This window comes from Corythoichthys intestinalis, chromosome 21, assembly GCF_030265065.1.
Source record: "Corythoichthys intestinalis isolate RoL2023-P3 chromosome 21, ASM3026506v1, whole genome shotgun sequence".
Taxonomy (NCBI): domain Eukaryota; kingdom Metazoa; phylum Chordata; class Actinopteri; order Syngnathiformes; family Syngnathidae; genus Corythoichthys; species Corythoichthys intestinalis.
In genome coordinates this window covers 11,112,233-11,139,147 of record NC_080415.1, presented here as the reverse complement: position 1 = coordinate 11,139,147, position 26,915 = coordinate 11,112,233, and the positions used below count along the sequence as shown (strand labels likewise).

Below are 26,915 nucleotides of genomic sequence, written 5' to 3'. Positions count from 1 at the left end.
GAAAAACAATCAAGCGGCTTATCAATGAGATTGGGGTCTAATGTCTTTAAGTGGCGTCTTAATTGATCTGGCTTCCGACTGTCCGCTATAATCATTTTTAGACACAGTAAACAGTGGTTTTTCCTCTTCTCCCACTATATTAAAAGTCAAAGCCAAAAGGCAAACGGCCCGAAAAAAGCGCATTCTCGGCGGCCGAGGGAGAACCGTAGGTGAGGGCAGTCGTCGTGACGATGCCAAAAAAATGGCACTTCTCGGGCAGACACGTGAGAACCGGAGAAGACAGTGGGTCGCTGCGTGAGTCCGGTTGGTTCGAAAACGGCGCACAGCTCTTCATATCTTTTTTCTGTGTGCTCTTGCTTAGTTAAAAAAAAAAAAAAAAACATGTTCCCAGAGCAGACATGCGCCACCCCTGGCATCGCTCTGCGCCACCCTATTTGAGAAGTACTGGTTTAACCTTAGAATTTGTAATATATTGTTGGAGAATTGTTGGAGAAAGAAGAATACTTCGTAGTCCCTCAATGAGAAAGTCAATTTACATGCACAGAAATACACACATGGAGCGGCTCAGGAAATGATCTGCAGGAGCTGTCTCGTGAAATATTTTATGGAAACAATATATGGTAATTATGTGTAATGGAAACACTGCAACTCGTCCAGTCTAATTTATATTATTCAAATTGAATTCCATTTATGCCTCAGTTGCCATTGATCTGACATATTTGGTCACCTTGCAAATTTACTGCTTAAAGTAAGCAACTGAATTGAATGATCGATATCTGTAATAATAAATGTACTACTTAAACAATCTCTTTACCATCTATATTGATGTAGTATTTATTTCTTGCTACCCACAAGCCAATAGTTGTTAGCTAAATATTTAATTAAGATGGCGGGAGGTGCTTGAAGTAGTTTTTGGTTGCATGTTTTTCACCAAGATTTGGAAGCAAATGTATGGCCAGGGATTACACTTAAAGCTCCCGAGTTCTCTGATTAATAGGAGTGCCTCAGCGCACCACAAGCGATTAGAAGTGGTAGAAGAAACCCTCCTCTCTCTTACTCCCCTCCTTCAACTCTTCTGGCTTGCACTTGCACTTCTGTTCACTGGCTACACATCGTTTGTCACAGCAGCACATTGGGGACGACTAATCAGAGGCTCAGTGTAGCTTACTTTACTTCCTTTAGCACTCCCTTCCCTCACATCCTAATAATCATCTGCCATTGTATTACTGTCCAGCAAAGATTGGCGTCTTCTTTCTGATGCTTTTCACAAATGAGATTTTATTTGTTAAAATTCATTCCTTTCTTGTCTGTTAGGGTTTGGAGGTGATAGAGTCCACCAATCTGAAGTACTTCACCAAGGAGATGACGGCCGAGTTCTACGCACTTAAGGGCATGTTCCTGGCTCAGATCAATAAGTATGGATGACCGTTACCTGCCTTTACACTATTTGAGGCCACCTTTTCACTATTTGAGCCCACCTTTTCTTTATCTTTGTGTCTTTTTGACTATGCACGAAGCCTTATGTTCTATCATGCAGATGGTTTTTAAGCCTTGCCCTTGAATATGCTTTAAAGCAACACTAGGTATCTTTTCAACATTGATTGTCTAAAAATGGTTCAATATTAGATGAAATGTCTTGTTTTCTCAAGTATATTTATAATTGTTCTTTACCTAAAAAAAGTCTGTCTGATTAGTTGATGGAATTTTCATTAGAATACTGAATTGCTAAAAATATTCAATAGCTGCAGCCCTACTCAAAAATGCGGCATCTTTCAAGTATAGCGCTCCCAGGCTTCTCTGGCAACATCAAGGCCTCAACAGCTGTCACTCATCGTTAATTTTAACAAGCAATCTCGATCGCACTGCTGACCAAGAAAAGCAGCAATTTGTTGGCATGTGGCTGGCGCTGCGTTGGTGCAGCACAATCGAAGTATCTAAAGTATCGTTACTCATAAAAAAGTATCGATATTCGGATTGTCACATCAAGGATCGCGATATATCGCCAGATATTTTTTCCCAGCTCTAATTTTTACAATTAAACACGATTAAATTTCTCGGGGAAAAAACTAAAACCATAGACTCCACCATCAGTTAACAAGGCAGCTTTCACAGACATTGGGCCACGCCTTCCCTAGGGGGCCGACCGAGGCCGAATGTTGAGTTGGCTTCTAATGAAGGATTTTGGTGGAAACAGGACGAAGGTTTGACTGCATACAAACAGACAGGAGTCTCTCTAAAGGGATTTGGTCGAGGATTCAAGGTAATTATTATATTAAATAGCACCATGCATGCACTTTGAAACGTGAGAAAAATCAATAGATAAAATTAGTGGCTTGGCTTCGGCTTGAAATATTTACATAAAATGAACGATAACTGCCCATGTTTTGCTTTTAACCAAGAATCTAGTATGTTTCACGTTCATATCTATAGAAATTCAGTGATTTAAGGATTTATTTACAAGAATTTTAAATTTAAAAACCTTTGTTTTGTGACGGCCGCCATGTTGGATTACACAGTTCCGTAATTTTTGTTTAAAATATTTTTCGTAAAATGAACGATAACTGCCTATTTTTTGCTTTTAACCAAGAATCTAGATTGTTTTACATTCATATCTACAGAAATTCTGCGATTTAAGCATTTATTTACAAGAATTTTCAGCTGAAAAAAGCCTTTTGTTTTGTGACGGCCTTCATGTTGGATTTTGTGTATCTACACAATAGCGGAATTCAACCTAAATAAGTTGTGATTGTACACGGAAAAATGCTAATTTTGCTTTTGTTGAGTAAAATTAAGATGATTCTGCATGCCTTCCTCAAGTATTAAGTTTCTGATGTGAAAATTGAGTGATTTATTAGCTGTTGAACACCAAATTAAATAAAAATTAGAAGTTGCTATTTTGGGCAAAAACCTATATGATATGTTTAATATTGATCCTGAAAATATAGGTGATTATCTCTGCGTTTGGTGATTTTTGTGCATCTAGTGTAAAATTTAAGAATTTTAGTTTTTTGTTTTAGGTTGCTAGCGGCTTGGGTTTTGAAAATATTTTCATTTTAAGCTTTTGAAAATAGGCCCTCTCCGCTCGTTTGAGTGGCTGTCGCTTGTTTGGTGGGGCTCGCGCGCGGCTGGATGTGCTCGGGTGCGCTCGGATGGGGGTCCCGGTGCCGGGACTGGTGGTGGGGCAGGGAAGGGTCGGTTGCCAATGGGCTTACACTCAGAAAGAAGTCACACGATTACTGGTTTCTAGATCACAGAGCTGATTTGTGTACACTCCACCCCTCCCAATCACTTAGCTTATAGACCCCCCCCCCCTCCTCTTTCCCTGGACAACAGGCCCCCCGCATTGTGTCAACCGGAAATACATCTAGCTGACGATAGCACCAACATGTTCATAGTTAGTGTAGGCGTTCAATGTATTTCTTGTTGTTGTTTGTGTTTCTTTTCTTTTCTTGTGTGTCTTTTCTTCTGTTCCCCCATAACCCCTTCCTGTTCGCTGCTTTGTCATAATAAACAAGGTATGTTGAACGATCACAATAGAAGTATGTAATACTCTCAATGTTAAACTTTAAAACTGTTTAGACCATCCGGACACTTAGACTTCCATTCTTCATGTCAAACAACTAAACAGGATAGGTTTTTTAAAAAAAAAAAAAAAAAAGAAAGAAAATAGGCCCCCCTACGGATCGACCCCGAGCCCCGTGTCCCGTAAACTGATAGTGAAGTTGACGCCAAAACGCTGGCCGTCTTCAACAACATCTAAATGGGATTAAAATTGTGTTTTGTGCTATTTTGGTTCATTTTGCTAACAGAAGGGCTTTGAGTTGTGGCTCAGTGAAGTACAATCCATCAAATTTGGTAAAGTACTTCCTGACATGATAGGGGGACTTTAAAAATTATAATACAGTGCTTCTGTGTCATCTGTCCATGACAGTTGCATGTGTAGTTCTGTTCTTCAGTTGCACGGCTTACTTGTAAAGCAGCATCTCTGTTCACCCCACCCCTCTCATGAGCGCCTTTTCCTCCCCGTAGTCTTTTTGACGTGACATGGGTAGCCTAAGGGGTAAAAGACAAATTGAGGAAGCCTTATTAAATGTATACGCAGCTCAATAATTAACCAGAGGCAATTTTCAAGAATCTCTACGATCAGCAAAACTTGCCTCCACCTCAGCAGGGTTTATTGCAATCATTAAGTTTCCCTTAACTGGGGGAGAATTAACAGCGGAGTTGTGGTCATGGGTCGAGGGAGTTTCATGTGGTTGGGTGTGTGTTTGCACGCGTGTGCATCCGTGTGCGTGCTGAAGATTTGGGGATCATTCAATTTAACGGGTGTCAAAGATTTGACAGTCTGTTGGGTGCCGGGGCTCCTGCTGAGGTAGCTTTTAGAAACATTTAATGTACTTTAATACTCGCAAAGTGACAGGCAACTCCATTAAGCATTACTGGAGGGTCTTTGGCTCTGACTCCCATAGCAATCAAGCCTTCATTTCTTTAATCACATGCCAAATGCCTTTCATAATAACAAATTTTAATTGATTGTCTTGGGAGACGTTTTGTTGTATATAATGGGAAAGTACTTTGGAAGCTCTCCACACATGCTTCTCACTAAGAGTCTCTTTCTTTGACAAGCCTGTCTTGTTTTGACGGCAGGGTCGCGTGTGTCATGAGCCTTGTTTATTAATCAAATGTTGAAATGTTTTAAGTTATTCAGCTCACATGCTCAGAAATGGTTATAAGCTGCACGGTCTGAAGTAAGCCAAAGATGGCTCACAATAAATTCCCTTGTCAGCATAAACGGTGCAGTCAAGTCTGCTGCCACATTTCACCTGTCTTTCCCTTAAGTATGCAACACGGAATGCGCAGGATTGGAAAGTGTGACTACTAGATTGTTGGATCCAGATAAGGGAAAAAAATGTTAGGCTTGCTCCGTTTTATCAACCTGCAGATTTCTCCAAGCTCAAGCAGTGCTCTTCATGGTTAATGTATTTATACAGATGTACGTATATATATATATATTGCCCTCACAGACATGTCAGATAAAATTGGAAGATTTTGAGACTATATTGCCCTCACCACTAAATACATTGATCTTTGCTGGATGTTATCGGCGAGGGCAGCTCGTATTTTAGCAAAAATCCTAAAACCTGGGTGACATGAATTCATCCTTGGTTAAATACTGACATATACTGTGCTCGGGTTTTAAGATCTATATGAATAGATGAAATGTTCTTCTTACTGATGTGTGATATACTGTATTTCTCAGTTTGTTTGTTTGTTTGTTTTTTTTACATGATCTTTATTCATGCTTTATTCCTTTTTTATCCACATTTCTCATCCACATGTCTTTTATCACATTTCTGATAAAGTGGTAGGAAAAAGTGAACCTTTTGGAATTTTTCACATTTCTGCATAATATCACCATCAAATGTAAGCTGATCTTTGTCAAAATCACACAGATGTAAAAAAAATATCTGCTTTAACTAAAACAACCATTCATAGTTTTTTTTATATTTTAATGAGGATAGCAAGCAAACAATGACAGAAGGGGGTAAACATAATTGAACCCTCTGCCTAAGGAGACTTAATTGAAACCAATTTTTGCCAAACAATTTAAGTCAGGTATGTGCCTAATCACCGATGAGTGGTTTAAAGCTGCCCTGCCCACTATAAAAAACACACCTGGTAAGAATTGTCTTGATGAGAAGCATTGTCTGATGTGTATCATTGCTCGGTCAAAAGAGCTGTCTGAAGACCTGCAATTGAGGATTGTTGATTTGTATAAAGCTGGGAAAGGATACAAAACCATCTCTAAAAGTCTGGATGTTCATCAATCGACAGTCAGAGTCTACAAATGGAGAGAGTTTGACATTGTTGCTTCTCTCCCAAGGAGTGGCTGTCCACCAAAGATGATGCCAAGAGTTTAGCGCAGAATACTCAGAGAGGTAAAAAAAGAACCCCAAAGACTTACAGAAATCACTGGCACAGTCCAGTTTCTCTGTGCACACATCAGCTATATTTAAAACTATGGCCAAGAATGGTGTTCATGAGAGGACTACACGGAGAAGCCACTGCTGTCAAAAAAAAAAAAAAAAAAAACATTGTTGCTTGTTTAATGTTCGCAAAAAGGCACTTGGACACTCCACAGAAGTTTTGGCAAAATATTTTGTGGACTGATGAAACCAAAGTTGAATTGTTTGGGACTAACACACAACGTCATGTGTGGAGGAAAAATGGAACAACTCACCAACGTCATCATCATGATTTGGGGCTGTTTCGCTGACTCATGGCCTGGACAACTGGCAATCATTAATGGTATGAATTGAAAAGTTTATCAGGATGTTTTGCAGGAAACCTGAGACCCGTCTGTCAGACAGTTGAAGCTAAAGAAAACAGAATGTTTTCAGAAGAACAAAATACACATTCCAGAGTGGCCAAGCCAAAGTCAATACTTCAACCCCATTAAAATGCTGTGGCAAGACCTAAAAACAGTGATTCATGCCAGACATCCCATTAATCTGACTGATTTACAGCAGTTTTAGAGAAAAATGGGCCAAGACCTATAATTGTTTGGGTGGTTTAAGTAAAAGTAGACATTTTTTTTATCTGTGTGATTTTGTCGAAGATCATATCACATTTGATGGTGACTATATGCAGAAATGTGAGAAATTCCAAAAGGTTCAGATTCTTTTTCATACCACTGTATATTAGATAACAACTTTACTCTGCTTCTCATTTGCGCCTCAACATCTTGTTGCAGGTCAGAAGAGGCTAACAAGGCCTTTTCCGCTGCTGTCCAGATGCACGATGTCTTGGTGAAAGCGTGGGCTATGTGGGGTGACTACCTGGAGAACATCTTCGCGAAAGATCGTCAGCTCCACCTCGGAGTCTCTGCTATTACCTGCTACCTCCATGCGTGCCGCCACCAAAATGAAAGCAAATCTCGCAAGTATCTTGCAAAGGTAGGAGATGTGTTGAGTTAATTTATGCATGTAGTAGGGCTAGACAGTGTTTTCACATTTTTTTTCATATTGTAATTGTTTTCCCCTTAAAGGTACTATACGGAATTTTTAGTGTTGATTTAAAATCCTTTTCTACTCCGTACATGCTCCACCAATGCCTTGATGAGGACTGTATTTTCCACACTATAAGGCGCATCGGAGTATAAGGTGCACCTTCAATGAAAGGCCTATTTTAAAACTGCTTTCACATACAGGGCGCGCCAAATTAGATAGATAGATTAACAGACTCAATGTCTAAATCACAACAACACAACACAAGAAAGAATTTAAAACAAAATAATAAAACAATGACAAGTGGACTACAGTAAACAACACTGGGTGTCCTAGCAACCCACTTTTAAAAGGCACATACAGAAAGTCAGTACACCCCTCGCATTCCTGCAGATATTTATGTTTTCATGCGACAACACTGAGAAAATGACACTTTGACACTATGAAAAGTAGTCTGTGCAGCTTATATATTACAGCTACCATAATTTTTGGACTATAAGACGCACCTGACTATAAGCCGCACCCACCAAATTTGACACAAAAACAGCATTTTTCCACAGATAAGCCGTACTGGACTATAAGCCGCAGCACTCCTCATTGTATTATGGAATATTTACACCAAAAGATAATAACCGGTAACACTTTATTTGACAGCGGCACCGTAAGACTGTCATAAGACCAAATGAACCACCATGAAGCTTTGAACCAATGGGCTGAAAAGCTTCATTGCTTCGAGAGGCTTTATTTGCCCATCACTGCTCCACCTGCTGTCAACACTTGTCGTCCAACATGACTCCTAGCATGCATTGCAGCACTACAGATGTAAATAACAATCAAAATTCATGTTCTCTGCAAATTATTTCTTGAGTTACTGTTTCAGTTTCATTTATTGCTAGAGATGGTATTTGGTAACCCTTTGTTTGAAAGTGGCCCCATAAAACTGTCATTAAACAATCATAATTATGACATGACACTTATGACAATTAATGAATGCTTATGCCACATGTCATTTAGTGTTATCCGGCAAATTGTCCCACTTTTGAATGGATGTAAAAGATCCGAGCTGAACATAAATGGAGTTAGTGACAGTTAGCCGGATGACACTTAATGACATCTGTCATAAGTATTCAGTAATGCCCATGATAGTGTCATGTCATAATTATGACAGTCATTAGATCAAATGAACCACCATTGCTTCAAGAAGCTTCATTTGGAAATCACTGCTCCCTTGGAGAGACAGTCAACCTCTGCTGCCACCTGCCGTCAACACTGTTGTTGTCCAACATGCCTCCTAGCATGCATTGCAGCGATACAGATGTAAATAACAATCAAAATTCATGTTATGTGCCAATTATTTCTTCAGTTGCTGTTCCAGTTGTTTCATTAATTGCTAGTTATGATATTTGGTAACATCATTTGACAGTCATGCCATAAGACTATCATAATTATGACATGACACTGCCATGAGCATTAATGAATCCTTATGACAGATGTCATTTTGTGTCAACGGCAAATTATCTCACTTTTGAATTGATTTAAAAGATACGAGCTGGACATAAATGGAGTTAGTGACATAGTTTGCCGGATGACAATGACATCCGTCATAAGCATTCATTTATGCCCTTGATAGTGTTATAATTATGACGGTCTTATGACGCCGCTCTCAAATAAAGTGTTACCTATTAACCCAAATAAATCAACAAATAAGCCGCGCTGGACTATAAGCCGCAGGATACTGAGGGAGGGAAAAAAGTAGTGGCTTATAGTCCGGAATTTACGGTAATTTTTTTCTGCAGAGATTGAAGAGGTGGGGGGTCAGCATGTTAGTGCTCAGACCACACGCCGCACTCTACATCAAATTGGTGTGCATGGCTGTCACCCCATGAGGAAGACCTCTTCTGAAGACTGTACACAAGAAAGCCCACAAACAGTTTGTTGATGACATGTCAACAAAGCACATGGATTACTGGAACCATGTCCTATGGTCTGATGAGATGAGGGGGCTTTTTTGTGTACCGTCTTCAGAAGAGGCTTCCTCCTGGGGTTTCACACCAATTTGATGTAGAGTGTGGCGTATGGTCTGAGCACTAACAGGCTGACCCCCCACCTCTTCAATCTCTGCAGCAATGCTGACAGCACTCCTGTAATGAGTCACATGACATTTTCGAGGGAAAATGACAGGCAGTACTCAATTTGGACATTTAGGGATGTACGTAATTTCTAAGGGGTGTACTCACTTTTGTTGCACGGGGGTTTAGATATTAATGGCTATATTTTGAATTATTTTGAGGGGAAAATAAATTAACGCTATTATATAAGCTGCACACAGACTACTTTTCATTGTGTCATTTTCTCAGTGTTGTCCCATGAAAAGATATTCTTAAATATCTGCAGAAATGCAAGGGGTGTACTCACTTTTCTGATACACTGAATACCAGTGCCTTTCAAAACCGTGACAAGAATCGAAAATTGGGCGACTCCATCTTTGACGTTTTCTGCTGCGGACTTCCAGTTTAGACAGAACAACGTGAAGTGCGGTTGAAGTAAGCAGTGTGTAGACAAAGATAAAACTGTGTCAGGATTAGTGATCAGATAGCATAGAATAGGATACCAGCATACTCAGACTCGCAAGGGATTCACACAAATACTGGGATCTACACTTCACATGGCTGATTTGTGTACACTCCAGCACTCCCAATCACTTATCTTTCTGAGTCCCCACCCCTCCTCTTTTTTCCTTGGTCATCAGGCCCCCCATATAGTGTGAACTGGATACACAACTGGCTAACGATAGCACCAACATATTAATAGTTAGTTTAGGCGTTCAATGTATTTCTTGTTGTTGTTTGTACTTCTTCTCTCTCGCCTTCTTTTCTTCTGTCCACCCATAACTCCTTCTTTTTCGATGTTTTCTACTAATAAACGAGGCCTGTTGAATGATCTCAATGGGAGTATGTCATACTCCCATGTGGTGACACATTAAAATCGTTACCAATCAGACACTCAAATTTCCATTCTTAGTGTCAAGCAGCTTAAAAGGACAGGTTAGAAAAAAAATGCAAACTCAATACAGAGGAACCCACAGAATCTCCAAAAATGGATTCAGCACAACGTAGATAAGGCTCTGGGACTTTGTTCTTATCACTTCGTTGATCGTTCGTGGACAAAATTCTAACTGTGCAGCCTGTTAACATGAGGTGTGTAGACTGATACACCGGCCACTTGAGTGACCAAAATGAGGCAAAATTACAAATAATATTCCAGTTGACGAATGCAGAAGGGCTGACACGGATTTTGTTGTTACAAGGAAATATTACAAGGTATTTTTCATCTGGTTAGATCATAGTTATGGTATTATGAGCTAATCACACAGGTACATATAAACACAAATATTTTGTCACTTATTTTTTTTATTGCAGATATTGATCGCATTGATTGATTCCATTTCCTATTTTATTTAAAACAGTTGGTGCATGAGCAAAACAGGTCAATAAATCACAGTTTATAAAATTATTAGAAAAATATTAAAGTACGAGGAGCATAACTCGAGGCATCCATCATCAGTTTTCCACAACTTTAGGCAGCATGTGTAAAAAGTTGAATGCAATTAGGCTTTATATTTCTCCATCAACGTAAGTAAGTTGTTGTGAGGCACATCAAATTGTCTTCCCTTGGCTAACAGCGTTTTCATTTCTGGTGCTAATGTAGTGGGCTAAATACTCATTGCTTTATGTTCGGGCTCATGCAAGCCATGAACGAGCTTAAAGTGCATACGACAGGATAAAAAAAGGTCTTAAATATCATTATTATGTGAATTAGAATCATATTTTGAGACGATTCGACTCTATAAAACAATTTGCCAAAGCTTTTCTACATGTCCGTCCATGATCAAACGTAAATAAATATTCCTTTATTTAAAGAAAGTTTGTAGTGTTTACTTTGTAATCGCTCTATTCGCAGCCATTTTTAACACAAAGTTGCAATTTCTGATGGGCTGGAAAATTTGACAAAACACCGGGCACACGAAGGGGCAATAAGCGGAGTAGAGCGCTCTCCCGGTGGTGGGAGAGTGCAACAAGCCGCCTGTCATCGACAGAGTGTCATTCTTGGTGGACAAGATGCATGTCAGTCACAAAATGCAAGCCACCTTTGTATTAAAACGTGTGCCATGATCCCAGTATTTGACATTATACAAAACACAATGTTTACTCACTTCTTCGTGAGTCCAATGGTCCCACAGTTGTCGCACACTTGTTTTGGCCGATATCTGGGTGAACGGGACCTTTATGAAACCCAAAAATGCTGACACGCCTCTCCCTGGTGCAGCTAAAAAGGCCTGCAGTCGTTTGGCTGGCGTGATGCGAAAAATAAACGAATTAATCCGCAAAATCAGCTGAATCCGCAATCCATCTGCATGCTACAAAGCAGGGGTCCCCAAACTTTTTCCTGTGAGGGGCACATAACTTTTCCCTTCTCTGATGAGGGGCCGGGGTCAGTTTGTAACAGAAAAGGTGTGACGATTGCAGGAGTGCCTAAATGTAAAAATTGTTTTTCAGAAAGCCACAATCAAATAACCCTTTCTGAATTCTTCATGGAACAAAAGTGAATAATATAATATAATTAATATAATATAATATCATATCATATAATATAATATAATATCCTTAGGGGTGTCAAAAGATTAAAATTTTTAATCGAGTTAATAACAGCTTAAAAATTAATTAATCGCAATTAATCACAATTCAAACCATCTATAAAATATGCCATATTTTTCTGTAAATTATTGTTGGAATGGAAAAATAAGACACAAGATGGATATATCCATTCAAAATACGGTACATAAGTACTGTATTTCTTTATTATTACAATAAATCAACAAGATGGCATTACCATTATTAACATTCTGTTAAAGCGATCCATGGATAGAAAGACTTGTAGTTCTTAAAAGATAACTGTTAGTACAAGTTAGAGAAATTTTATATTAAAACCTCTTCATGTTTTTGTTTTAATAAAATTTGTAAAATTTTCAATCAATAAATAAACTAGTAGCCTGCCATTGTTGATGTCAATAATTACTTACAAAATGCTCATGGGTGCTGAAGCCTAGAAAATCAGTCGCACCCAAGCGCCAGCAGAGGGAGCCAAAACTCCGAAAAACACAAGTACACGTTTCACTGTAGTGTCATTGTAATCTGTTTGAGCGGGGCATTTGTGCGTTAATTGCGTCAAATATTTTAACGTGATTAATTAAAAAATTAATTAACGCCCGTTAATGCGATAATTTTGACAGCCCTAAATAAAATATAATAATAACACAATTAAATGGATAATAACCAAATAACCCTCTCTGGGTTCTTCACAGAAAAAAGCCAGGAAATGAATAACACTATTGAGAAATATATATATATATATATATATATATATATATAATTATTCAGGGGGCTAGACCAAATGTGGAGGTGGGCCGTATCCGTCCCGCGGGCCGTAGTTTGGGGACCCGTGCTATAAAGCAATGCTGTATTGTGAGATGCTGACCCAGGTGATGTCACATTCGCATTCGTCCTAAACCCGAGACTGGAGCCGGAAGTCACTCATTTTCATGGCGCGGGATTCAAAAATGGAATATGTAAAAGGATCGCTTCCACACACTGCCAAGCGGTCCATTTCATTCAGGAGCATAAAACACAGCGTGAAATATGAAATAAACATGCTTTTTGGTGTCAGACACACTTTAAGACGGGCTGCAGTTACGCTTTAGGCCAGAGATGGCAGTCGCGAGTTAAAAAAAAAAAAAGTGACAAACTCCATATAGCACCTTTAACTAGTGAAAAAAGCAAATGGCATCAAATATCATTAAAAAAGTTGTTTTAGGCGGTGCGGATGGATGTTCGTCTCGTTATGTATGCCCTGCGATTGGCTGGCAGCCTCTTGCCCTATTGCCCATCTTTAGCTGGGATTGGCTCCAGCTCCCCCATGACGCTCATGAGGATAAGCGGCTCAGGAAATGAATTAATGAAAGTTGTTTTCCTTTCTCAAATTTTTGTCTGACACCAAACTAGCTTCAAAACTATTCTCTGTCCATCATTCATTCATTCTTATTAAAACATAAATTAATTTGGAAAAGACATTAAATAAATACATGACAATAAAAGATATAAATATGACTGTCATGTTGCCGTATCAGACACTAAAAATGATAGGGGGTTGTATCATAAAATGTTTTTTTGCTTTGTTTTGTTTATTTGAAACACGGCAGCAAAGCAAGCAGTTCTAAACTGCAATCCTTAGGAAAAAAACAAATTCCTAACTCGTGACTGAAGCAGTCTTTGTCGATTGATGTTTACAAAATTTCATATCCAGATAAATTATTGATCAAAAATAAGGTTGTGTAGTTTAGGAAGTAATAGATGTTTATATTATTTGTATATTTATTAGCAACCCCCACTTATCATACTTCAGCTCACATTTGCTTCTATGGTAGTTGTACCTTGGGCCCATAGATTTATGTGTTTATATGAGCATGAGCAACCACGCTTCGGCACCTGCAGGAGCGCCTCTTTCCATTAGACCCTTTTTCAAATAGGGTCATTGTTAATTCCCTCGTCTCCAGACCCCATCCAGCCCATGCATTATTGGTTCTGATGGGCCCAAACACATTTTATTCCACCCTGAGCCTCACTCGTAATTTGATTGCTCACAGTCCAGCAGTAGTGGCTGTGGATGGGTTCCCACGGCAGATCAATGGTGAAGTGGAATCCTCTTACACAGACGCTGACGGTCTAATGGCCTCCCCTGACACTCCAATCTCCCCATGTTTCTGCTTGGGCCAACCTTTTTCAAAGAGTCAGACTATCGCACTCGCCAGTTGAGCATACCCTATGTGGGAGGTAACGAGACAGACTCCTTGCTAACAAGCATTCCGCCTACTTATACAGACACACTTCAGAACATGAATTGCTGCTCCTTCACAAACCGCAATACTCAGGGTACCTGCGGGGCCTTGCAAACTTGAAAAAGTCTTAAATTTGATAAATGCAAATCAAGGCCTTAAAAAGATCTTAAATTGTGTTTACAAGTCTTAAATTTCATTCTCAAATGTCTTAATTTTTCAATCTTATCTGCGTGATAGAGCTAATAACTGTACATTAAGTAAACTAACAAAAAAAGTATGGTACGTTGTGTCGTAAAAAAATTTTTTTTTTTCATTTTTTCCAACTTTATCGATCTCTGACCGATAAATGCACTGTTTCGGTCGGAAAATCCAGATTTCCACGTTTGAAAAATGCAGCATTACATTGGAGCTTTACGTACAGTCAGTCGCTGACAAGATGTCGTCGTTGGCGCAGCAACTTTGGGATGGGAAAGTGCAGATTTAACCCATTGTGTTTGGGTGACTCAAAATATGACTGGCTTCAGGCTGTACCAGGGAATGAGTGGGAGGCTCGGTGCAGCCTGTGCCGTAAAAATTTCAAGCTCGGCACAATGGAACGTATGGTCTTGGAGTCGCACTTAAAGAGTGCTAAACATTTAGCAGTCTCAGCAGCTACATGTAGGCTGGCACCCATATCCCAGTCACCAAGCCCTTTCAGCCAGGTAACTTGCGAGCTCTTTGTGGTTCGACACCACCCCTTAAGGCAGAGGCTTTAGTGGATACTCAAGACAATACCGGACTACCTCACGTGTTCCTCAAATGACAATATAAGCAAGCTCTTCAAAGTCATGTTCCCCGACTCATGGATCGCCACTTCTTTCACATGTGGGAGAAACAAGACTGCCTAAATTACTAAGTTTGGTCTGGCCCCTTTCATCACCAAACAACTGACCGAGCAGGTCAATAAGGCGTCTAGATTTGTGGTCATGCTTGACGAAAGTCTAAACAAAGATACAAAAACTAAACAGCATTATTTCATAAATGTATGGCCAGAATAGGTGCGGGATTGGTCTTAAATTTCATGGATATGAATTTGAATGGAAAAATCCTGGGAGAGCCGTGGCTATACTGTATTCTGTTACTCTATAGGTGGGACTTTGATCGGTATACTTTAGTCCGTCGGGGAGCAGGTCTGGTGATCCCCCCAAAAAAAGAAACATTTTAGATAACTGGTGTTTCTCCTTGGCCCCAGAGGGCCGACTGGGTGCTGGCAGGTCACCCCTGTAGGTGTGAATCCTCTCCTTCCCCAGGCCTAGTGGCCCCCATGATGTGCTGCGTCAGGCAGGGGGTTACGGCAGTGGCTAGGGGTCCGGATGGGTGAGTGGTGGTGGGGGCAGGCGTGGGGAATGGTGGTGCTTCTCCTTGTCCTTACCCCGGGGTTGGGCGTTGGGGACATGGTTGGTATGGGGGACCACCGTGGCACCTGGAGGGATGAGGACAGCCACTTTGCCGGAATTACAAGGGGGGGGGGGTTTAGAGGGCGGGGTAAGTTGATGGCGACATGGATGGTCTGGGTTACCACCGTAGCTCCAGGAAGGATGACAACAGCCACTTTGCCGGCGTTGCGGGGGGTTGGGATTCAGGGGGCGGTGCCGGGGACGCGTTACCCCCCACCCCCTCAACTCCAGCAAAGTGGCTGCCTTCATCCTTATCACCCACTATCACACGTCAGCGTGGGTTCATGCATGACTAGGTGCAACGAGGCACCATCATGTAAATGTGATTTTCAGTGCCAAAATTAGCGATCAGGTAGCATAGAATAGGATGTCAAACTATCAACACTTAGAGGTGATTTTCATGATACTTATAATTAGGGCTGTCAAAATTATCGCGTTAACAGGCGGTAATTAATTTTTTTGATTAATCACGTTAAAATAATTGACGCAATTAACGCACATGCCCCGCTCAAACAGATTAAAATGACAGCAGTGTAATCTCCACTTGTTACTTGTATTTTTTGGAGTTTTGTCGCCCTCTGCTGGCGCTTGGATGCAACCCATGAGCATTGTGTAATTATTGACATCAACCTGTGGCGGGCTACTAGTTTATTTTTTGTTTGAAAATCTTACAAATTTTATTAAAACGAAAACATTAAGAAAGGCTATAATATAACATTTCTATAACTTGTACTAACATTTTAAGAACTACAAGTCTTTCTATCTATGGATCGCTTTAACAGAATGTTAATAATGTTAATGCCATCTTGTTGATTTATTGTTATAATAAACAAATACAGTACATATGTACCGTATGTTGAATGTATATATCCGTCTTGTGTCTTACCTTTCCATTCCAACAATAATTTACTAAAAGATATGGCATATTTTAGAGTTGGTTTGAATTGCGATTGATTAAGATTAATTAATGTTTAAGCTGTAATTACCTTGATTAAAAATTTTAATCGTTTCACAGCCCTACTTGTCAAAATTGTGTACGCCTCAACCCGCTTAGTCACGTTTCCTTTCGACTTACCACCCTTCCTATTTCTCCTCGGTTACCAGCGCCCCCCCCCCCCCCCCCCCACACACACACACACGCACACTCACACACACACACACGGTGTCCACGGGTAAATATAATTACTCTACGATAGAACTACTATGTTCATAGGTCGCATAGGCGTTTAACAATGTGTTTTTTTGTTGTTGTTTGTTCTTTTCCTCCTCTGTCAGCTTCATTTCGTTCTGTTCCCTTTACAACCCTGTTTCCTGCTTTCGCCTAATAAATAAAGCATAATGAACAACTACAATGGGAGGGTAGCAAACTCCCATGTGACATGTTAAAACAGTTTCAACCATAAAGATACTCAGAATCCTAGCAGCTGAACAGGATAGGTTAAAAAATAACTGGTGTTTCAAACTTATTTGTCTAGTCCTGGCAAAGCAGATGTTACAATTAAGTGACATTATCTATGGTAATTATAACTCTCTAAGATTGAAAGCACTCAGACCGCATTTAAACTGAAAGGCTTTGTCATGTCATGCTAATACGCACCTTCATCCCCAGTACTGTCTTGCCAAGCTGAGTTGACATTGTTTCACACTGATGGATATAGCCAGTTGACCAGTCATTACCAGCAATTATGTGCAATTTATAACCTGGCCGGAAATGCAGAGGGGGGTTAATAATATCGTCACCATAATGATGTGCAGTGCAGAAATTGCCTCCTACGTTACTTCATTATTTATGTCTGTAACGATCAGCTAGAAGGATCTTTGCTTCACTCTGCAAGCCCCCTGCTGTGTAGAGCCAGTGATGAAGTAAACTGACGGATGATCGCGACACCACCATGAATACTTTGTGTTCTAAGGAATATTTATTAAGTACTGTATGTAAGGTTATCTTGGCATTTATCTCATCTTTTCATCTTTTCTTCATTCGATTTGTAGGTACTGTGGCTCCTGAGCTTTGATGACAAGGACACACTGGCAAACGCTGTGGACAAGTACTGCATTGGAGTCCCGCCCATCCAGTGGTTGGCGTGGATACCACAGCTGCTAACCTGCTTAGTTGGTTCGGAAGGCAAACCTCTACTCAACCTCATAAGCCAGGTGTGCAAATTGACGTTTTTTGTTTTGTTTGTTTTTTAAATCTTTTGAAAACATTCTCAATGAAAGTAAAATCAGTACAGGTAGTCCCCGGTTTACGAACGAGTTCCGTTCCTGTGCTGGCGATGTAACACGTAAATTAAATCGTAATTAACCCTTTAAATACCTTTAAACACCCTCCAAATTAAAAAAAAAAAAAAAAAAAAAAAAAAAACTATCCAAAGACGTGTTATATGTCACCTGCATTGTGGCCTGTGCCTCTTGACACACCAATCAGCCTCCCTACTCTTTTGACTAGTCCGGCTAGAGATATGTGGACGTCGACCGCCATCACTGGGGTGTCTACACACCTCAGTAGCAGCCCAGCATCAGTCAATGTAAATAGTAACCTTAGCTGACTGCTGCTGGCTGTGTACTGCGGGCGGCACACCTCAGCAATGGCGGACGTTGTACTTACGACTTTTTGCTCGGATTAGTCAATCGATATAATAAAGTTTGTTTGTGTAGTTTATTTTGTTGGCAATGTGAGGGTTCGCAACTGCGGAAACAAGATTGAATCTGATAGAGGAAAACAACGGAGGGATGCGTTCAAGACTTTATTAAATACAAAAAATACATGCGATCGCAGAAAAGGGGGAATAACACAATGGGTCCGTGACAGTAGGTCGACGGGGATCAATAATACTAACCTAAGTGGTAGGCAGAGAGCCAATAAGACAACAAAACAAATACACTCAAATATCAGCACAACGTAGGGGATTTCAAAACAAGGGTGGCAGAGGTGTCGAATGGCACCCAGCAAGTTAGTATCTCTGCACCCTTCTCTTGGATCGCCTGGGCTTGAATATAGTCTTGATTAGCTTGAATTAGCTTCAGTTATGAAGTCGGGACGGCTCCGTAAAAAAAACTAAAAAAAAACACACAATTTGACCTACATTGTGACAGCCGATGCTGACCAAAAATGACGTAATGTCTGGGTTATAAAATTGCGCCAGCAACCCTCCCCGCACAGAGAGCGCCAGTGGTCGACACGGGACAAGCCTGTGAAGGTTTCCAACCCACGTAATTACCGGGATATCTCTACATGTGTGAAAACAATGGCGCGAGTAAATCCCGGGTCACCTTACACGGTAATTTGCCGGGACGTGTGTGAAAGGGGCTATGGAAATCAATTGGAGCTAGCATCTATAATTTGGAACTAGATTCTTTAATTGAAGCTAGTATCTATTAGAGCTGGGAATCTTTGGGCACCTAACGATTCGATTACGATTACGATTCAGATGGTCCGATTCGATTCTAAAACGATTATTGATGCACCCCCCCAATTTTATTTTATTTTATTTTTTTATTTTATTTTTTTAATATTTTGTACATTTGTTCCAAAATTGTTCAAAAATACTCTCAGGCTAAACCAAACTACTATTTCAGTATCAAGTTAACATAGAGCAGTAAACAAATATACAAAAATAACAGTAAATAAAAAACTCCAGTCCCCATTCTGTATCAGCAGCTTTAAACTACATTCAACTAATTTAATGTTGTGAATCAACCGTTAAAGTTGTTAAAATTGCTCCCGTTAATCCATAATTTCCCTTTTGTCAACTTTCGACATGTGAAAGTTTTAAAACTATTTTAAAGATAGATTCAAGTCAATATTTTACCGATTTAGGAGTATTTTAGATAAAAAGTTAATTAGGTTTGCTTGGAAGGTTCGCTACAACAGCCTTGCAGAGAAGTGTACTGCTTTAAGATGGCGGCCGTTTACTACGTCTGCATCTAGCTTGTGGTAGATGTGCTGCAAACGCTACCGCTACCATAGTGCATCTAGTCTTATATAAATGATATCTACCGTAACATTATGTGGATGACGTACTTTTGTAGCAGCTTCAGGTATGTTGTTGTGTTTTTTTATCTCGTGGCATGAGTTGAGCTAGAGCCGTGAGTTGAGCATTGGCATTACCCGAGGGGCCGGGTAATGAGAAGCATGATGTTTAGCTACTCTCGCTCCGTTGCTCATTGACCGCGCGGCGCGCTGAGTGTGTTGTACTTCCGCTTTACTTGGCATATTTCAATAATCGGAATTTGGATGTTTGTGAATCGTTCTCGAATCTTCCACGGCCGAATCGCGAATAATCTAAGAATCGGAAATTTTGCACACCTCTAGTATCTATGTATTTATATCTATGTGCGCTTGTCTGAAGTATGAAGTAATGAAGTATGACGTAGGCACATCAGATTTGTTCCCGGAAATAATAAGCTCACACGCTAGCGAAGATGACTGAAAGACAACCATCTTTTGTCTACTTTTTATGGGAAAAAGGCCACCTGACGAGTCAGAAGAGCAGCCTACGCTAAGTCCACGCTGCATAATATGTGGCCAAAAGTTAGCAAAGAAGGCAATGAAGCCTTCAAATTTGCTTCCGTACATAGTCTAAGCACCCTGGAATAATGGATAAACCTTTGGAATTTTTGAAGAAAAAAAAGCTCGAGCAGGAGGGAAAGAAACATTTAGTGAGGGCCCCAACATCAACAAAGCGAATGCACTTGAGAGCATCACACCTCGTGGCGAACCGTAATGCTGTATCCAAGAAGCGATTTTATAGATTTCTTTTACTTTCTTTTACTTTTCCAATAACACTTTATTTGACATCGGCGTCAGAAGACTGTCATAATTAGGACACTATCATGGGCATAACTGAATGGTTGTGACAGATGTCATTAAGTGTCATCCGGCAAATTATATCACTAACTCCATATAACTCCGTTATAAGTCGGGCTGCAGCTATCGAATATTTTAGTAATCAAGTAATCGACTGAAAATTCTATCGAGTAATCGGATAAAACATTTTTTTTTTTTTTTTTTTTTTTTTTTCGGTAAAAAGCAATTATAAATATACTTGAGAAAAAAGACATTTAATCCAATATTGAACCATTTTCAGTCAATCAATGTCTTTATTTTAGATGTACATTATTGAAAACAGCCAACAATTGCATTTAAGATGTGACTAGAAAAAAAAATTCACTGCTTTCACTCAAAAAACTTCTAGATCTTATAAAAAAAACATATTTCTAACCTAAAAATGTAATTACGCTTGATAACACACATCACGTTTTTCCCACATGTTTCAATTTAATTTCCATATGTGTCAAGCTATTTTTAAGTTCTAGTTAAGTTTTAAGTTAGTCCAAACTGTAAGTACTGATAAGATTGAGTTTTTGCAGTGTTCAAAATAAATGTATGATACCTGCTGTATTGGAGCACATTAGGGACCAGTGCTACTTGGTGTTTTATTCAGAAATTACTACTGAGCTAAAACTAACAGTTAGCTTTATAATGTTTTAATTTTACACCCTCATCACTCTACAGCGCTGTGTTTTTACAGATTAAATAAAGCCTGTATGTAAGACACGTTAGCCACGCATCAACAGTGGTCATAATCAATAGAAACCTAGCTCTCTGAAGGGCTAACATTACATGAGCGAGTGACAGTAACATTATATTTATTAGCGATGAGAAGTCTACTGCTTAAAGATGGCGGCTGTTTACTAACACTGCCCAGACGCGGCCGAGTCTGTCATTTCGCATCTAGTCCTGAATGCATGCGATATCTATGAGACACATCGGACACTACCTGCTACCACACTAGCATCCTGCGGGCGTAGTTTTTAGCAACGTCGGCGTATTTTGTAGCGGCTGTCGGCTGCGGTAAGTTTTTGTTTTTTTATTTATTGTTTCTTCCTCTACGCACGTGACGTCAGCGCGTTGTCCCGCATTAAAAGTAGTCCGGGCAAAACGTGATGCTTAGAGCTGGCAAAATTAAACGATTCCTCGAGGTGAATAAAATTTCTCGGATCAGTTTTTAAACTCGAGTTACTCAAGTTGCTCGAGTATTCGTTTCAGTTCTAGTTATAAGCATTCATTAATGCTCATGACCATGTCATATCATAATTATGATTCTCCAATGACAGTCTTATGGTGCCACTGTCAAATAAAGTGTTACCCAAGTTCCATAACTAGCAAATAATGGAACAAATAGAACAGTAACTGAAGAAATAATAAGCACAGAACATGAATTTCGATTGTTATTTACATTTGTAGCGCTGCAATGCATGCTAGGAGGCATGTTGGACGACCACAGTGTTGACAGCAGGTGGTAGCAGAGGTTGACTGTCTCCCCTAAGGGAGCATTGATGGCCAGCTTCTTGAAGCAATGAAGCTTAATGGTGGTTCATTTGGTCTTATGACAGCCGTATGAGGCCCCTGTCAAATAAAGTTTTACCGGTTAATATATTTTGGTGTAAATATCTCATAATACAGTGAAGAAAGCTGGGGCTTATAGTTCAGTGCAGCTTATCTATGAACAAATGCCGTTTTAGTGCCAAATTTGAAGGGTGCGGCTTATAGTATTAGTATAGGCTTAGTAGTATAGGGGATAGGCATGGCTCAGTGGTAGAGTAGTTGTCCCCGAACCCAGAGGTTGTGGGTTCAATTCTCTGCCCTGATGAACTCGCCTAAGTATCCTTGAGCAAGATACTGAACCCCACATTGCTCCTGGTGCTGCGTCACCAGAAGGTAGATGGCGATGTAGCGTAAAGCGCTTTGAGCGCCTTGAAAGGTGGAAAAGGACTATATAAGTATAACACCATTTACCATTTAGACTTGTAGGTGCACTATACATGTATAACACCACCACTTATAGTCAGGTGCGCCTTATAGTGCGAAAATTACGGTACTGTATTTTTCTGCCACACATCGCCTGTCCGTGAAAAAAAAGGCCCACATCCGTGGCGCAAAAAAGGTTGGGAACCACTGTCTTAGATGATAAACATACTTTCTATCCCTGCCTCTCTCTCATCTCTGAATGTTGGCCACTTCCACTGATGAAATATTTTGTGTTCTTGATCACATCCATTCAGTCGGCACATCTGGCTTCTGTGTCTGCAGCAATTTTCATAGGCTTTCGAATCGTGATGAATTAAATTGCATTCACGCTGAAGTGATCTCTCTAGCTTTTTACCAAATTAAGCATTCAGACCCACCCAACTTCCACTTTGACACCCATTTATTGGCTTTCACTAGACCCCGGCGAATTGGATTTTGAATTATTTGCACATGAAATCATTATAAAGTTAATACAGTACGCATCCTCACGGCAGGAACAGAGCACGTAATTAATGCAAGGACTAATTTGCGTTGCTTAATGGATGGAGTATTTTTTCTGAGCAATTTGAAGAGGGTGATCTTCAAAGACTAGAAAGCAACACCAAACATCCATCTTCTTGACAGATGAAGGATATTGTTTAGAAGATTTAAGCTTAAGGATGAGTTGTACAGTGGTGTTAAAAAGTATCTGAACCTTTTGGAATTCCTCACATCAAATGTGATCTGATCTTTGTCAAAATCACACGGATGTAAAAACGGTGTCTGTTTTAAACAAAACCACCCAAACATTTATCAGGATTCATATTTTAATGAGGATAGCATGCAAACAATGACAGAAGGGGGAAAAATAAGGAAGTCAACCCTCTGCCTAAAGAGACTTAAAGAGCAATTGAAACCAATTTTTACCTAACAATATAAGTCAGCTGTGTGCCCAATCACTGATGAATGGTTTAAAGCTGCCCTGACCACTATAAAACACACAAACCTGGTAAGAATTGTCTTGATGAGAAGCATTGTCTGATGTGCATCATGGCTCGGTCAAAAGAGCTGTCTGAAGACCTGCGATCAAGGATTGTTGGTATGTATAAAGCTGGGAAAGGATACAAAACCATCTCTAAAAGTCTGGATGTTCATCAATCCACAGTCAGAGAGGTAGTCTAAAAATGGAGATAGTTTGGGACTGTTGCTTCTCTCCCAATGAGGGCCGTCCACCAAAGATGACGGCAAGAGTTCAGCGCAGAATACTCAGAGAGGTAAAAAAAGAACCCTACAGTGTCTGCTAAAGACTTACAGAAACTTACTGGCACAGTCCAATATCGCTGTCCACACATCAACTAGATGTAAAATAATGGCCAAGAATGGTGTTCATGGGAGGACTCCATGGAAGAAGCCACTGCTGTCTTAAAAAAAAAAAAAAAAAGATTGCTGCTCGTTTAATGTTTGCAAGAAGGCACTTGGACACTCCACAGAGGTTTTGGCAAAATATTTTGTGGAATGATGAAACCAAAGTTGATTTGTTTGGGAGTAATACACAACGTCATGTGTGGAAGAAAAATGGAACAGCTCACCAACATCAACACCTCATCCCCACCGTGAAGCATGGTGGCGGGAGCATCATGATTTAGGGCTGTTTTGCTGCCTCGGGGCCTGGACAACTTGCAATCATTAATGGAAGAATTAATTTAAAAGTTATCAGGGTGTTTTGCAGAAAAACCTGAGGCCGTCTGTCAGACAGTTAAAGCTAAAAACAGGATGGATGCTGCAACAAGACAATGATCCAAAACATAGAAGTAAATCAACTTCAGAATGGTTTCAGAAGAACAAAATACGCGTTCTGGAGTGGCCATGTCAAAGTCCAGACTTGAACCCCATTGAGATGCTGTGGCATGACCTAAAGAGAGCTATTCATGCCAGACATCCCAGGAATCTGACTGAACTAGAGCAGTTTTGTAGAGAAGCATGGGTAATGTCTGTAGTTGGTCTGTGCGACCACTCTGTAATGACTAATGAGTAAAAGGTTAACAGTGTTCACTTCATATCTTTTTATGTAAAGGGAGAATCCAAATTTAATGCACGGCAGGCTTTATCTCTGCCACTTCCCTGAATTATTTAGAATTTTTCCTTGGCGGCGGGATGTTTAAAAAAACGTACGTTGAAAAATTGATGAAGGTGAGGCAAAGAAGGCCTGAGGGTAGGTGACGAGATAAATCGGAAGTTAACAGACAATATCAGCAGCCCCTCTCCTGCAACCCCATTCTCCCTTCTTGTCAACCGCTCACCCTTTTCCTCTCAGCCCTCATCGGCTTCGCCCAAATAATATAAGTCTTAACTTGCCATTAGCGTGCTGAGCTCTCGTCCCTTCCTCTGGCTTTCTTCCTTTCTTTTTCATCTTTAATGCTGCTCTTAGATGCCACCTTGATCTTACTCTTCCTGTCATTCTGCTCAGTCATCGCTCTTTGGTATTTCTGTCCTAATAGTTCTTTCATTCATTTCATTTTATGAAATTTGGACAGTGAGGTCAGATACACAGTGGTGGAGTGTTTTCAAGGCTTTTTGCACAAAAGGCTACTCTTTTAGTAGTGAAGTACAGCTTCTCCTCCACTCCTCTTTGTTCGCCATTGAGGAATAGATGAAGAAGGAAGAGCGAACCGAATGTTTAGCATTATAACAAAAAGTAACAATGGCTCTATAGGGTTGGTTCTATATCATATGCCAGGTTTCAGATTTTCATTAGTTTGCAAAAGTAATTTCCTTTCGAGTAATGTTGATGTTCTCTTATCTTGCTGAAAGTTTTGGCCGGAACGCTCACCTTCATCAGATCTCTCATGACATCCTGGCTCCCTGATGAATCGGAATAAAGTATTGGAAATTTAGAAACATATTCATGTCTTGTTCAGTGGTTGGCTAATTCATTCCATTCGTAAAAAGAATCCTAAATTTAAATATTTAGCGTCCCCAATTTGGGCAGTGTTGTTTTCCGCAACGATGACGACAACGAAAATATTTTGTCAACACTATTTTTTTCATGACGGTGACGAGTCGTCAAACGTGTTTTGGGAGACTGAAACATAACGAGACGAATGGCAGTTTTCGTCTGATGAGACGAGAACCAGACAAAAATGCGCAATAGTTTCCGTCACATGTTCACAATGTGTGACATTTATGTGTAGTTAGCCTACATCGTAGCAGTGTCAGGTTAAGTCACTCGTAACGTGTTCCCTGATCACGATAACGATGATCTGATGATACGGTGATACGACGAAAGTCGCAATGTTCAGTGATTGACTAATTCATTCCATTCGTAAAAACAATCCGCAGTTCAAATATTTAGCTTCCTCAATGCTGTTACTTACTTGTCAGTGACTTTTCTTGAAAAGGTCAATTTCATCATCACTCACATTCAATTTTGCATCCAGCTCCCATGACGCGCAGCTTCAAACACTCGTACTCTTACAGCAGAGGTTGCCAGCTGCATCAGTGTCATATCTCTTGACACACACACACACACAAGGAGTATCTCTCCCTCCATTATCCCCACCACCACCACCTCACCCATTCCATCTCTGTCTGCTTTCCCCCTATTCCTTTGCTGTCCTGAGGGGTTGAATCTTTGAAATTTAATGTATGACCCTCTTTTTATCCGCCAGGTGGGACGAGTTTACCCGCAGGCTGTCTACTTCCCCATTCGTACCCTTTACCTGACGCTTAAAATCGAGCAAAGGGAACGCTACAAAAGTGGTAAGAATTCACTTTTTTTGTGTGCTGATTTCACATTGAAGAATTGCTTTTTGATTGTGTATGCATGGAGCGGTGGATCATCTTACCAATGACCTAAAACTTTTTCAAGATACGAGCTGTGGGTCAACTTTTTTTTTTTTTTTTTAATCTAACTCTTATTTGATTTGTATTGTTGTGTCTGCACATGTAGACATTCAGTATAACAAGTTCAAAATGAACAACGAGCATCCAAAACAACTACAAAGCAAGCTAGTTTTGAGAACTCCCTTTGGTCTAAAATATTTAAAGGATTTTTTTCAAAATGATTAGCTACTAATATTACTGAGGACTTTTTACCTCTTTCTTGTATAGCTGCATGTGTTTGTTGTACTATTCCGTCATAGCCAATGCACACACACAAAAGTGTACATAATGTATTCAAGCGTGAAATCGCTGTGCATAGATTATTTGTTCCCTTCAATTTAATAAGATTGCTGTATGTTTTTGTTTTCATAATTTACAGGACTCTAGAATAGGGATGCAGCTATCGATTATTTAAGTAATCGATTAATATATTGATTAGTTAATTTGAATAATCAAGTAATCGGATTACGGACATTTAATGTGTTGCAGAATAAATTTTAGCATTACATTTTGCATTAAATAAATAAGATTCCCGACTGTGTCTTCAAATTATGAAGAATTGCACTTTCATTTCACAAGAGCAATTAATGCATTTAAAACCAAATTAACCCTTTAACAGCTGAGCCTATTTTGTCCGAATTTGCATGCCTTTAATGTTGCCTTTATATTTTAAAGAAAAAATGGTTCACATTGGTCTGGTTGGGTCTATTTTATCAGGACACCATAACCTTCATGTCCAAACTGTTGTTTTCTTCACTGACCAATTATGATCAACATTTTGGACCCAAAACGACAACAACAAAAATCCCAAATTTTAGGTCAAAATTTGTAATACTGATGTCCCATTGACAACCAAACATGCTCAACGAACCGTTTTGAAGCTTGATAATGTTGTTATACAAAGA

The 26,915-nt window shown here is 39.8% G+C and overlaps 1 protein-coding gene across 3 annotated transcripts in view; it reads left to right on the top strand.

Moving 5' to 3' along the window:
• The window catches only part of trrap (transformation/transcription domain-associated protein), a 217,868-nt gene that overhangs the window by 149,437 nt on the left and 41,516 nt on the right, over nt 1-26,915 (top strand). For all 3 annotated transcript variants that reach the window (XM_057825941.1, XM_057825940.1, XM_057825939.1), the window contains 4 exons: nt 1,315-1,415; nt 6,755-6,956; nt 17,328-17,489; nt 25,797-25,887. In XM_057825941.1, the coding sequence (XP_057681924.1) occupies nt 1,315-1,415; nt 6,755-6,956; nt 17,328-17,489; nt 25,797-25,887 (556 nt within the window). The remainder of the gene's footprint in view (nt 1-1,314; nt 1,416-6,754; nt 6,957-17,327; nt 17,490-25,796; nt 25,888-26,915) is intronic.